This window comes from Triturus cristatus, chromosome 10 (assembly GCF_964204655.1).
Source record: "Triturus cristatus chromosome 10, aTriCri1.1, whole genome shotgun sequence".
NCBI lineage: Eukaryota > Metazoa > Chordata > Amphibia > Caudata > Salamandridae > Triturus > Triturus cristatus.
The window spans coordinates 165,180,794-165,193,679 of NC_140593.1; the positions used below are offsets into that span (position 1 = coordinate 165,180,794).

Genomic DNA, 12,886 nt, shown 5'->3' on the forward strand with positions numbered 1-12,886 from the left:
GATATATTTAAGAAGAATGCATAATTGCTTCAGTTGTATCTTTTTTCTGAAGAGGAGTGCTTGGCTTTTCTTTGAGCAAGGCGTGGAACGGTTCAGTAACTGATTGATACATTGGATGTTTATGGTGTGCGCTATTTGAAGTATATTTGGCGTTGTACCGTATACAATATAATCTAGTGGAAGTCTTGATACAGTGACAAAGGCATACGAATTTATCAACCTCACTTGCAAGGATTGAATTTAGCAAGTTAGAAGTTATCCATACACTGCTTTTTCCGACTATGATTTTCTCAGATTGAATAGTGTACTGAATTGCCGATATTATCAGCTCTGAAGAAGTCTTTAGTGTGTTACTACGCATGACGAAACACGTGTTGGCTGTTTCTTGTGAATATACCATCTCATCAAGCTGTGGAAATACTACTAGATTAAATTGGAATAAAGAAACGGATCTTGGAACAATACGAAAAGACTCTGATATATTCACTGGACTATAGCTACTGATTAAGTGTGCTCAGGGTAGACCCTCTGTTTCTATGAATGATGACATGGCTGACCGCCAATCAAGATGGTAACAACTTAGGAAGGCTCTCTGTTCCCCCAAGGCAAAAGCACCTAAATATCCTGTGCCATTTCCTGTCGGTGAGCTGTGCAACAAATTGCTACAGAGTTCTGCCTAGCACCAAGCGAAACAGTTGCGGGTGACAGTAGAATGATAAGTGGCCCAATCCCCCCCTTGGGCCATCATTGCTGCAGTTTAGCAGGCATGAGAAGGAGCCTGCTGTAGGCCCTGTGCGGGCTGCATCCGAGGGAGTAGAGACGCTGAGACAGAGATCTTGGGTCTGGCACACTGTGGGCGGGTGAAGTGACAGGTCTATTCCCCGATGTGTGCAAGAATGAGGAGGAGGAAACAGATGGGAAGACTTTCAGCAGTAAAGTAAGATGGTCTACCATCCTTGATCCTACCTAGAAGTTGAGAGGCGGTTGCCTCCTTGAGGGTACAGGCACACAAGAAGCACTTAATGGTATGGGACAGTTTCACTACTTCGACTGATAGGTAGTGAGTATACCCTTTGTGCCAATGCATAGAAATTGATCTGAGGACAGATTGACTGCACTGTTTCCACAAGAGCCTGCAGGAGCTTTGATTAATAACTGATGATGGAGGTTCATCTAGGACTCTGGGTAGTTGTGGGTTCTGATGGTGCTAACAGCAACAAACTCAACAAAACACAGTGGAAGCTAAGCTTTTGTGAAAAGTAAACTTGCAGAGGAGATGTCGAGACTACTGACAGAAGAAGAGTTGCTCCGGAGGTCACTTCAGCCCACACGTAATGAAGTCCTGATGGTGGAAAGAGATACTGAGAAAAGGTTGGGGACACAAATATACACAGTGAATGTTGAAATTAATCTCATTCGGGTAGGCTTAATGAGAGATTTCGGACCACTGAACAGGCATTAATCATGCATCTGCAAAACAAAAATCATTGCACCCTTCCATTGGAGAACATCACTCAGAGAAGAAAGTACTACACGCTAGGTGGTGGGATGGACAACCACATTCACTTTGTGGGGATACCAGAGAATAAAGAAGGTCCAAGTGTAGAACTCTTTCTGGAAGATTGGGTGACAAACTTATGCAAACCTAAGGAGCTGTCCTCCTTGTTTCTTATTTGAAATATCTTACAGAAAGATTCTCTCCCTGCCACCAGTTACACTGCCAAAAACAATAATTGTGTGACTGCTTAATTTCTGAGATTCTTCAAACTTCTAGATAACAGGAGCCTATTTACTATGACAGCAATACCATCTTACTCATCAGAGACATCACCAAGGTGGTCCAGAAGCAGAGAAGTAGCTGTCAAAAAGTGTTTCTGGGGCTGGTGTTTGTACATGATGCTCTTTCCAGCATACCTATGGGTGATAGCAGAGGCAAAGGCTTGGCATTTCACAACACCAGAGGATGCTTCGGAATGCTTTGAGGGCTGGTGTGTTGCTGGAGAACGACCTGGATCTTGTCATGCAGATTCGTGGTGGGAAAGGCATGGTGGGGCTGGCATAGCAAGTATGAATGTGGGTGACGAAACAGCATATTATAGATGAACGTGGTCTTGAAACAATGAATCTGAAAAGGAGAGTGTCATGAACATCCAGACGGACAGGGAAGAAGCAGCGCGCAATCTAGCAACGGACGTAGAACAAACACTACATTGCCCAGAAAGCAACGCGCCAAGTTCCCGCCAGATACAAGGGAGCAAACAACATAAAAGACGACCGTCTGCAACGGGGCGGTGCCAATGATTCCGAAAACTACCTGAGTTTCCAGTCAACGGCCGGCGGCAGCTCCGTGTTCGTCTCAGCTACGAAAACCCCAGCGTTCCTCTGCCCGTGCTTCTGTCCGGGAAATCTGCACGCCAACCTTCCGAACCCCTCCCAGATCGTCGTCGAAGGCAGCGGTCCGGGTGAGTGAACCGTCACGCCCTCCTTCCTCAAGACCCGCTGGTTTACAGGTGATAAGTCCCTGGAGGGTCTCTCCCTTTTATCACCTTCTACCTCCGTTATACTTGCTCCTTCTGAACCGGTACCGCAGCGCTCCCCAGCCCCAAGGATTCCTGGGCTTGGAGTAGAAGCGCGGGCACCAGTTACTCTCCTTCCGTTTCTGTGCTACCAAAACCGCCTTCCCGCGCTCCCCAGCCCCACGGATACCTGGGCTCGGAGTCGAAGCGCTGGTGGTTATTCTTTGCTATCTGTACCAGTTCTTCCAGATCTCATCCCTACGTGGTGCGCCCAGGCCCCAAGGATTCCTGGGTCTGGAGCGTTCTACCATTCCGACTAGGGCGCAGCTTCAATAAACTCATTGGGCTGTAAGCGCTCGTAGCCGGTGTTCGCGGCCCCATCATTCTCTCTGGCCAAGAAGGAGATCGGACTTCGCGGCCCTGCCAGGCAACGAAGAAACAGACACCCCCTACCTCGTCTAGGGAGGAGAAAGAGACAGGTGATTAGAGGAAGCTCCGTGGAACGTATTCCAGCTCAAAGAGAGACAGTATCGTTCCTAACCCTCTCCTTCTCTCGTTTCAGGACCCTTTCCCTGCGGTCTCCTCCCTTCCTTCCCTCACCCACCTGTCTCCCAAACCCGAGGGTCTGTTATACGAATCCGGGTTGGGGACGGATGGGAGGGGGACCCCCTATAGCATCAGCGTCATCCTGAGGAGCAGTCTCGAGGAGCCTCGCGACAGAATCATTGGCCCACGAATTACTCTCCTCCTGATCACGCTGATACAGAAATGGCCACGTTAGAGGACGTGATGGCCGCCCTAGCCCAGATGCAGGTAGAACTGGCCACGTCTAGGGCAGAAACAGCGGCCTTGCACACCCGCATGGACCGCCTCCAGAAACATCCCTTTGATGCCGGGAGTGTATTCCCATCAACCTCCCCCCAAGTGGTAGTGGAGATGCCATCCCACGTACCTTTAGCCCCTCCGGAAAGATACCATGGGGAGATCCAAAAAGTGCAGGTATTTATGACGCAAATATTGTTGCACTTCCAATGCAAACCCAAATTGTTTGTAACCAACCAAGCCAGGGTCGCGTTCCTCATTTCCTACCTGGCGGGAGAAGCTGCACAATGGGCTGTCCCCATCATCAGGAGAGACGATGCCCTCCTATATGACTGGGACTCCTTTAGGGTGGAGTTTGAAAAAACCTTTGATCGCCGTGCGGAAACCTTCTCAGCCGACAGCGACCTCCTTGACCTTCGCCAAAACTCCAACGACTTCATTGGGTACATCAACAGTTTCCGACGGTTGGTGGCCGAAACCGACTGGCCGGAATCTAAGCAGACGGCGATATTCTATCGAGGACTAACGGACGACCTCAAAGACGTTATCGCCCAAATAGACCCACAACCCCGTACCTGTACGGCGATGATTGAATTGGCGTCCCGTCTCGAGTACCGCTTGAGGGACCGTAAAGGAGATCACAAGCGAAAAGAAAAGACCTCGGGTTCATTCGAAACCCCCCGCACCGCGGAGCCCAGGCCATCCCGCGCCGAACCCATGGAAATAGGAACTGTCAGAGCATCGCTGACACTCAGTGAACGTGACCACCGACGGAAGCAGGGTCTCTGCCTTTACTGTGGTAAGAAGGGCCACTTCCTCCGAGAATGCCCGGTACGTCCCAAGACCGGCCGCAACCGCGGCGGACAAGCCGCAGTGGTGTCGCAAGATGAACCGGCGGGAAACCCACGAGCTTGAGGGTCCAGGAAGGGGCATCTTCAAGCTACCACTCCATCCCTTCGACCGAAGCCAACCTTACCACGGAACCCAAACACTTCTTCATTTCCGTTTCTGTGATTGTAAACCATCGTCCACAACCCGTTCGCGCCATGATCGACTCCGGCGCCACTGGGTGTTTTCTTGACAAACAGGAGGCCGAACGACTTCAAGTTCCACTACGACTCATGGACAAACCTGAACTCGTCTACGCAGTGGATGGGAAAGAGCTGGACTCCGGTCCCATTACTCATCAAACCCCTCCCCTATGGGTTACCGGGGAAGACCATGGCGAGTGGCTCACGTTGAATGTCATCAAGGCTCCAAGATGTAACCTCATATTGGGGTTACCCTGGCTGAGAACGCACGAACCTCACATAACGTGGGCGAACAATACGATAAAGTTCAACTCCGCGTTCTGCCACCTACGGTGCCATCAGCCACCTTGGCCAAGGGACACTAACCAACCCCCACATCAGCACGTGGCCACGGCAGCCGAGAAGGAGGTCGCACTCCCGCCCTGGTACTCCGCTTACTCTGAAGTCTTCGATAAACAACGAGCCGAAGAACTACCACCACACCGGCAGTACGATTGCCGTATAGACTTGATCCCGGGAGCCACCGTTCCATGTAGCAGGATTTATGCCCTCACGGGTCCCGAAACCCAGCATCTTCGGGAGTACTTAGACGAATTTCTGAAATTAGGCTTCATTCGTCCATCCAGGTCTCCAGCGGCTTCACCCCTTTTTTTTGTTCCGAAGGCCAACGGCGAGCTCCGTTGCTGCATTGACTACCGGGCACTGAACGCACTAACCATAAAAAACCAATATCCGCTTCCACTGATCCCGGTGCTCCTGGAACAGGTACGGGAAGCCAACATTTACACCAGGTTGGATCTTCGGGGGGCATACCACTTGGTTCGCATAAGACAAGGGGACGAATGGAAAACCGCTTTCAAAACTAGGTTTGGTTTATTCGAGTACCTGGTCATGCCCTTCGGGCTTTGTAATGCCCCGGCCTCTTTCCAGTTTTTCCTCAACGAGGTGTTGAGGGACTTCCTAGACAAATACGTAGTGGTGTATATTGATGACATTTTAATCTTTTCATCTACTGTACAGGACCATATACACCACGTGCAAAACGTGCTGCAAGCCCTGAAAAACCATCAGTTGTTTTGTAAACTCACGAAATGTGAATTCCATGTCACAACCGTGGAGTTCCTAGGGGTCCTATTAACACCCACAGGGCAGATCATGGCCAACAGGAAGGTACAAGCAGTGGTGGAGTGGCCTCAACCTAGAACAGTGAAAGAGGTCCAGAGCTTCCTAGGTTTCTCGAACTTTTATAGGAGGTTCATCCACCACTTTTCACAACTGGTAACCCCTCTCACCAGGCTAACAAGAAAAGGGGTTCCTTTCGTCTGGTCTCCTGAGGCCCAAACGGCTTTCGACCAACTTAAGAAAGCATTTACCACCGCGCCCATCCTACGCCACGCCAAACCCGACCTACCATTCATCGTAGAAGCCGACGCCTCCGATGTGGCGGTTGGGGCCGTCTTGTCCCAAAAACAACCTGAGACCGGACTACTTCACCCAGTCGCCTTCATGTCCAGGAAGCTGTGCCCGGCCGAACAGAATTACACCATCTCAGAAAAAGAGCTGCTGGCCATCAAGGAAGCCTTCCTGGAGTGGCGACACTGGCTAATGGGCGCGCAACACCAGGTGACGGTGTTTACCGACCACCGCAACCTTCAGTTCCTCCGCTCGGCTAGACACCTCTCGCCCCGTCAAAAAAGATGGATGCTCTTTTTTGCGGAGTACCATTTCTTAGTCACCTATCGACCAGGAGCCCAAAACAAGAAGGCAGATGCCTTATCCCGTCAGGACCTTCGAGACACTCCAGCACAGTCCATCGACCAACCCATCCTGTCGCCCAGTCAAGTAGTGGGTGGCCTCCAAACCACAACGTTCTTGCAGGAGATAAAGAAGGGGATACGCACGTTTGCCTGGGCAGCTTGGCTGAAGAGGCACAAAGAATGGCGAATGCGCAGCGGCCTTCCCATGTGCGGTTCTCGAGTGTTGCTCCCTACTCAGCGGCTCCGCAAACTCGTATTCACCTGGTGTCACAAGGCACCGAGTGCAGGGCATATGGGAGGGACGAAAACCCTAGAACTAGTGTTGAGACAATGCTGGTGGCCCACGGTCCGTCCCGATATACTGCTTTGGGTGAAAAGCTGTCCAGTATGTGCCCAAATGAAAGCGGATCGCCAAAAAGAACAAGGCCTCCTCATACCTTTGCCGACCCCGATGCAACCGTGGGAAAAAATCTCTGTTGATTTCATCGTCGGTCTACCTACGGACCAGGGCTGCTCCGCGATAATCGTAGTCGTCGACTACTTAACGAAAATGGCCCATTTTATCCCGTGCAAACAGGTGCCCACAGCAGGGGCCTTGGCAAAAGACCTTCTGATACACATCGTGCGGCTCCATGGGCTCCCCCTAGGAATCGAATCAGACAGGGGATCACAATTCACTGCACGCTTTTGGAAGGTTTGGTGTGAAGAACTCGGCATCCAATCCTCACTCTCAACCAGCTTTCACCCACAAACGGACGGTCAGACAGAAAGACTGAACCAGACCCTGAAACAATACCTCCGTTGTTACGTTGATCAAGCCGCAGGTACTTGGGTGCATTGGCTCTGGATAGCCGAAATCGCCTACAACAACTCCGTGCACTCCTCCACGCGCTTCTCGCCCTTCTTTCTTGCTTACGGGCATCACCCCCGATTCCTCCCGTTTTTCTTGCCGCTCGCACAGAATAAACTGCCCGAGGTGCAAGACAGAATAAGGCACATTCGCGTTGCAATCAAAAAGGCCAGGGACAATCTGAACCGTGCTAAAGCACGCTACAAAGACCAAGCCGACAAACACCGGCGAGCCCCACCTGTATACCACAAAGGCGACAAGGTGTGGTTATCAACGAAGCACATCCGGTTCCGTAAACCTAGCATCTTCAACCCGAAGTACATCGGACCTTATCCGGTAGTTCGACACGTGAACCCGGTGGCGGTGCAGCTGCGACTGCCCAAAACGATGAGGATTCACCCTGTGTTCCACGTCTCCCTGCTGAAACCCTCCTTCTGTCCGGTTCGGAAGGTTACGGCCCCTGTCTGGGTCCATCATGAACAGGAGTACGTGGTTCGCCGAGTGCTTGACTCCAAGTGGTCTCGCGGCAAGCTGTGGTACCTTCTGGCCTGGAAAGGCTATGGTCCAGAGGAAAACTCCTGGGAGCCCGCTTCAGCGGTGCATGCTGACCGTCTGGTGGCTGCCTTCCACCGTCGCTGTCCGGATAAGCCCTCTCCTTCTCTCACCGCGGGACGCGGTGTGAAGGGGGATGTGCTGTCATGAACATCCAGACGGACAGGGAAGAAGCAGCGCGCAATCTAGCAACGGACGTAGAACAAACACTACATTGCCCAGAAAGCAACGCGCCAAGTTCCCGCCAGATACAAGGGAGCAAACAACATAAAAGACGACCGTCTGCAACGGGGCGGTGCCAATGATTCCGAAAACTACCTGAGTTTCCAGTCAACGGCCGGCGGCAGCTCCGTGTTCGTCTCAGCTACGAAAACCCCAGCGTTCCTCTGCCCGTGCTTCTGTCCGGGAAATCTGCACGCCAACCTTCCGAACCCCTCCCAGATCGTCGTCGAAGGCAGCGGTCCGGGTGAGTGAACCGTCACGCCCTCCTTCCTCAAGACCCGCTGGTTTACAGGTGATAAGTCCCTGGAGGGTCTCTCCCTTTTATCACCTTCTACCTCCGTTATACTTGCTCCTTCTGAACCGGTACCGCAGCGCTCCCCAGCCCCAAGGATTCCTGGGCTTGGAGTAGAAGCGCGGGCACCAGTTACTCTCCTTCCGTTTCTGTGCTACCAAAACCGCCTTCCCGCGCTCCCCAGCCCCACGGATACCTGGGCTCGGAGTCGAAGCGCTGGTGGTTATTCTTTGCTATCTGTACCAGTTCTTCCAGATCTCATCCCTACGTGGTGCGCCCAGGCCCCAAGGATTCCTGGGTCTGGAGCGTTCTACCATTCCGACTAGGGCGCAGCTTCAATAAACTCATTGGGCTGTAAGCGCTCGTAGCCGGTGTTCGCGGCCCCATCATTCTCTCTGGCCAAGAAGGAGATCGGACTTCGCGGCCCTGCCAGGCAACGAAGAAACAGACACCCCCTACCTCGTCTAGGGAGGAGAAAGAGACAGGTGATTAGAGGAAGCTCCGTGGAACGTATTCCAGCTCAAAGAGAGACAGTATCGTTCCTAACCCTCTCCTTCTCTCGTTTCAGGACCCTTTCCCTGCGGTCTCCTCCCTTCCTTCCCTCACCCACCTGTCTCCCAAACCCGAGGGTCTGTTATACGAATCCGGGTTGGGGACGGATGGGAGGGGGACCCCCTATAGCATCAGCGTCATCCTGAGGAGCAGTCTCGAGGAGCCTCGCGACAGAGAGGGAGCCTCTTGGAAATGCTCTTCTTTTACCAATTGGCACAGTTGGCAATAGCTTATGCGACCGAAGCAGGTTCGTTACAAGACTATATGCGGAACTTTGGGAGAGTGAGCTAAATATTCTGTCAGTTTTAAGACTTCTGTTTTCGTTGACCTGAGCAGCATGGAGATGGCATTCAGCAGTCTCTTGAGCACCTGGAATGTTTCATTAAAGCACAGCTGAAAGATTGGAAAGCCCACCTCATATTCGGTCCCATCACAGTTATTGAAAGTGTGGGATTTTAAGTATTTACCAGGCCATGACTCACTGAACCAGGAGGACCAAGAGATATGGGGGTGTAATGGGAGAATGGGTGGATTTGAGAATCTGCCTTCTTCCTACTTTGCAACTGCTGCACCTCTGATAGTACTGCACTTGGTTAGTCAGTAGTTTCAGGCTCACTGTGCAGTAGTGTGTGGTCTGAAGTTTTTTGAGACTCTTTTGAATGGTGTTGTAGGAAGTACAGATGGGGGCACAGTGGGGATTGAGAGCTTTAGCAGGATAATTACCAAGCAAGATGTATGCCTCAGACCATGTGCAGGAGGTCACTAAGATGCATGACGTGGAATATTAATGTCCAGGGCAGGAAGATTAAATGTGGATAGTGCAGCAGTTTCTTACAAGACATTGCCGGAAGTGACCTTCCTACAGGAATCACACTTCATAGGGAATAGCTGTCACTTCAGAGCTCAGGTTAAGCTTGAACTACTCCTCCATTCTGTATATATGTCTGACTCACAGGGGATAGAAATCCTGATAAGACAATCAGTGACTTTCCAGATGGAAAGATGTTGGATGGATGAGAGACTTATTAGTTATGTGGGAAGGAGAGAAGATACTATTGATGTGTGTTTGTGTCACAGGGTATGCAGTCCATGATTGTGGATAGGTTCGGCGCACTAATACCAGACATCACAGAGGCTATCCTTATTTTGCAGTTTGATTTCAGCATGAAATGGAGGATTCCATTGATAGATCATCTTTCAAATTATTTAGGTACTATGCGATCTACCAGATTAGGGGTATCAGCACAAACAATGGTCCTAGCTGATATATGGAGGGTATCACACAACTCCACCTGGCTTTCTCTTTTTGTTCCGGGGCCTGCAAAGTATACTCCAGGATTGACCATCTTTTTACCTCAAATCTGCTTGTTCATAGATTTTATAACGTGACCTTCCTGCTGCTGGGTATTTTCATTATTCTCCCCTGCAGATAAAGTTGTCACATCAGAAAAGGTCCCCTAGAATTGCTAGAATCTGACCCGGGCCCTTGATGTTTGTCTGAGATTCAGGAGCCTGAAGGCTAACTTTAATCATATGGTTTGGGACTGTGGAGGATATCTCAGTTTTGGACACAGGTTCTCCCTTTAATGAATGATCTTACAGGAGGAAAATTGGTAGTGGCACCGGAATGCTTTTGTTGGGTAATTTAGGTAGGACTAAAGCAACTAAACATATCTGTAAATTAATTGAACTACCACTGATTTTAGCAAAAAATAAATATTGCTATAGGTTAGAAGGTGGTGGAAGGTCACAGCATAGCATTGGGGCATGACTGTACAGCTGGACTAGAAATGAGGTCAGGGAGATGCGCACTGCATGGAGACTGGATGCAGTTCTGGTGGTCAAACTGGAGGCCACATCCAATGAAAGGTGGTTGGATATCTCTGCTGGGTCGTGTGTTACGACTTGGAAGCCCTCACGTTGCACAGCCTAGAATTGTAGGTAATGTTTCTGTGCTATTCCCATCAGACTTAATTCCTCGTACAGTTGCAGGTGGTCCCATCAAGAAGAACATACTCTTTCATGGCTGATTTAAACTCTCTTCCACATTGTTCTTCGTCGTTAAAGTGTTTGTGATTTTTCGTAATGTGTTTGTCATTTTCAAAAGCTTATTGTAATATGTTGGGCATTTGTTGAAATTGAAAAGACAATGTGTACATCCTTGTAAACATACTGAAGTGAGTTTGTGCGCTTTCAATACATAAACGTAATTTATGTGCTTACGGTAAATCAAATATGTGAAGTAAAAAACCTACTACAGAGCTATTAAAAACATTTCAAGAATGAATGACGTAGTCGGCCCTTTAGGAATTCAGACCTATGAATGTGCATCTTACACATAGATCTCACCAGATGGCACTGGACTATGTTACTTGTTGGCAGTAATTTACAAATGCGCACTTTAAATCTTTTTTTCTCCCATTGACCTTTGCCTTACCCTGGCCTCATGCCTCTTTCTCCTGTTCCCCTTCCTTTGGCATCAGCTTTTTAGAGTGGAACTCAGAACACATGGGTGCTATATAAATGGCACAACTAATGCAGAGGAATGCTATATACAATCTATACATATACATTACATTTCAACTGGTTTCCTGACAAGGCTCATTTAATACAAGCTCTTCAAGCAGGCCAGTTACTGAGTACGTATGTCTGTCTATTTCTGTGTCAGTGTATCATACTGAAAGGAGTTTCAAGCTTTCGTATTTTAATATCTATTGGACGAGGCATTAGGACAAGACAAGAATCATTTGTGTGGTTATTTCTTGTAGGAAAGTTAGAACAGTGGCTCTCAGTTTTAAATTGTTTTAAATTTTTCAACTTGTATGCTGGATTAGAAGGATCAATCAGGCCAATTGGCATTTAATGTATAACCGATAACTGTACTATTGCCTTTTTCTTCTAATATTTCATTAATAGCTTATACTTCTTTAAAAGCTGTATTCTGATGGTGGTAAGGCTTGTGTCTGTAAATATAAGCTTCTGAGGAGCTGCCTGTGCAGAAGAGTAAAATCTAGCTTGGGGAATGTATCAGCCTACCTCCTCTCTCCAGCACAGGTGAGCTGGCTCCAGCCAGCCCCTGAGGCATCTATTGTAGACTTGTATAAAAAGCTCTATTCATGTGCAGTGTTCATTGAAGGTGTTGTAGCTCTGGCACAATGTGTTCCTTTCATTAAACTTGGTCTCTCTTTCTCCCCTCCATCTCTGTTCATTCCTGCCGTCACAATTCTTGCTGGAGACAGGAGGCTACCACCTTGCCAACACGGCTCGCTGCTGGACGTACCTGACCGGGGTCATTCTGGGGAGAACGCTCTCTTCAGAGATACCAGATCATGAGGTAAGGTCTCCCACAAAAGCCTTCCCTTCTCCTTCGAACGGGGGGGCGGGAGCAGACGCGGGGTCATCCAAGCTTAGTCATTCCATCTAATCAAATCCGCATCCTCACCACTCAATACTATTTTGTTGAGAGACACTGTGGTAACAATAAAACTCTGTCCCCGTTGCATAGTGGACTCTTGTTCGGAAAATCTGAGATGGTCTGGCATTTTTTATGTGAGACATTTTCAAAAGCCAATCAACTTCAAATTCTTCACTAATTGGCAGAAGGGCTCTAAACAGATTTGGCCTGTTCACACAAAGGAACTCTTTGGGTATTTCTGCATTTTTAATATACTTGTTTTCTATAAAAAGAGGCCAATTTTCCCTGCCCTATAATTCAGGGTTGTTTTCCTAAAATAAGCAATATACAGTTACATCTCATTTAAAGTCTCTTGCATGCTGTTGTTTTGCTTTCATGGTCTGCTGTACAAATTCAAGTTTGTACTTTTATTACCTTCACTGATATGCATTTTAATATGACGCCTTGGATATTGATACTATGTTCATGGTTGGTGCCATCAGTGCTTTAATGGATTGATGATGTTATGAAACTTGTAGATGATTGCCTTGGTTGTGCCTACTGTATTAGAGACAGTAAAGACGGGGCAAAAAAGGCATTTTGATGAGAAAACTGTGAGCCCTAGACTTCAGTTTTGAGGCTCTGAACTAGATCTAAACCATAAATCACTTTTGATGTATGTTAAATTAAAAGAAGTACTCAGTTGATGCTGGATATGTACATGCCTTATGGATGGGAGGGCTCATTCAATGGAAATATCCGCATTCGGAGCAAGGGTGATTAAATAATCCAGGGTGTTGGATGTTTGTTCTGTGTTTGTTGTATACTTACCAGGATGCACACTGAATCCTAGTATTCACCTCTACTCCCCCTGAAGTTTTCAACTTCATTGCTTGCA

The 12,886-nt window shown here is 48.8% G+C and overlaps 1 protein-coding gene across 7 annotated transcripts in view; it reads left to right on the forward strand.

Moving 5' to 3' along the window:
• Positions 1–12,886, forward strand: part of HDAC8 (histone deacetylase 8) — an 841,291-nt gene that overhangs the window by 730,066 nt on the left and 98,339 nt on the right. For all 7 annotated transcript variants that reach the window (XM_085630743.1, XM_085630746.1, XM_085630745.1 and 4 more), the window contains one exon: positions 11,834–11,928. In XM_085630743.1, the coding sequence (XP_085486869.1) occupies positions 11,834–11,928 (95 nt within the window). The remainder of the gene's footprint in view (positions 1–11,833; positions 11,929–12,886) is intronic.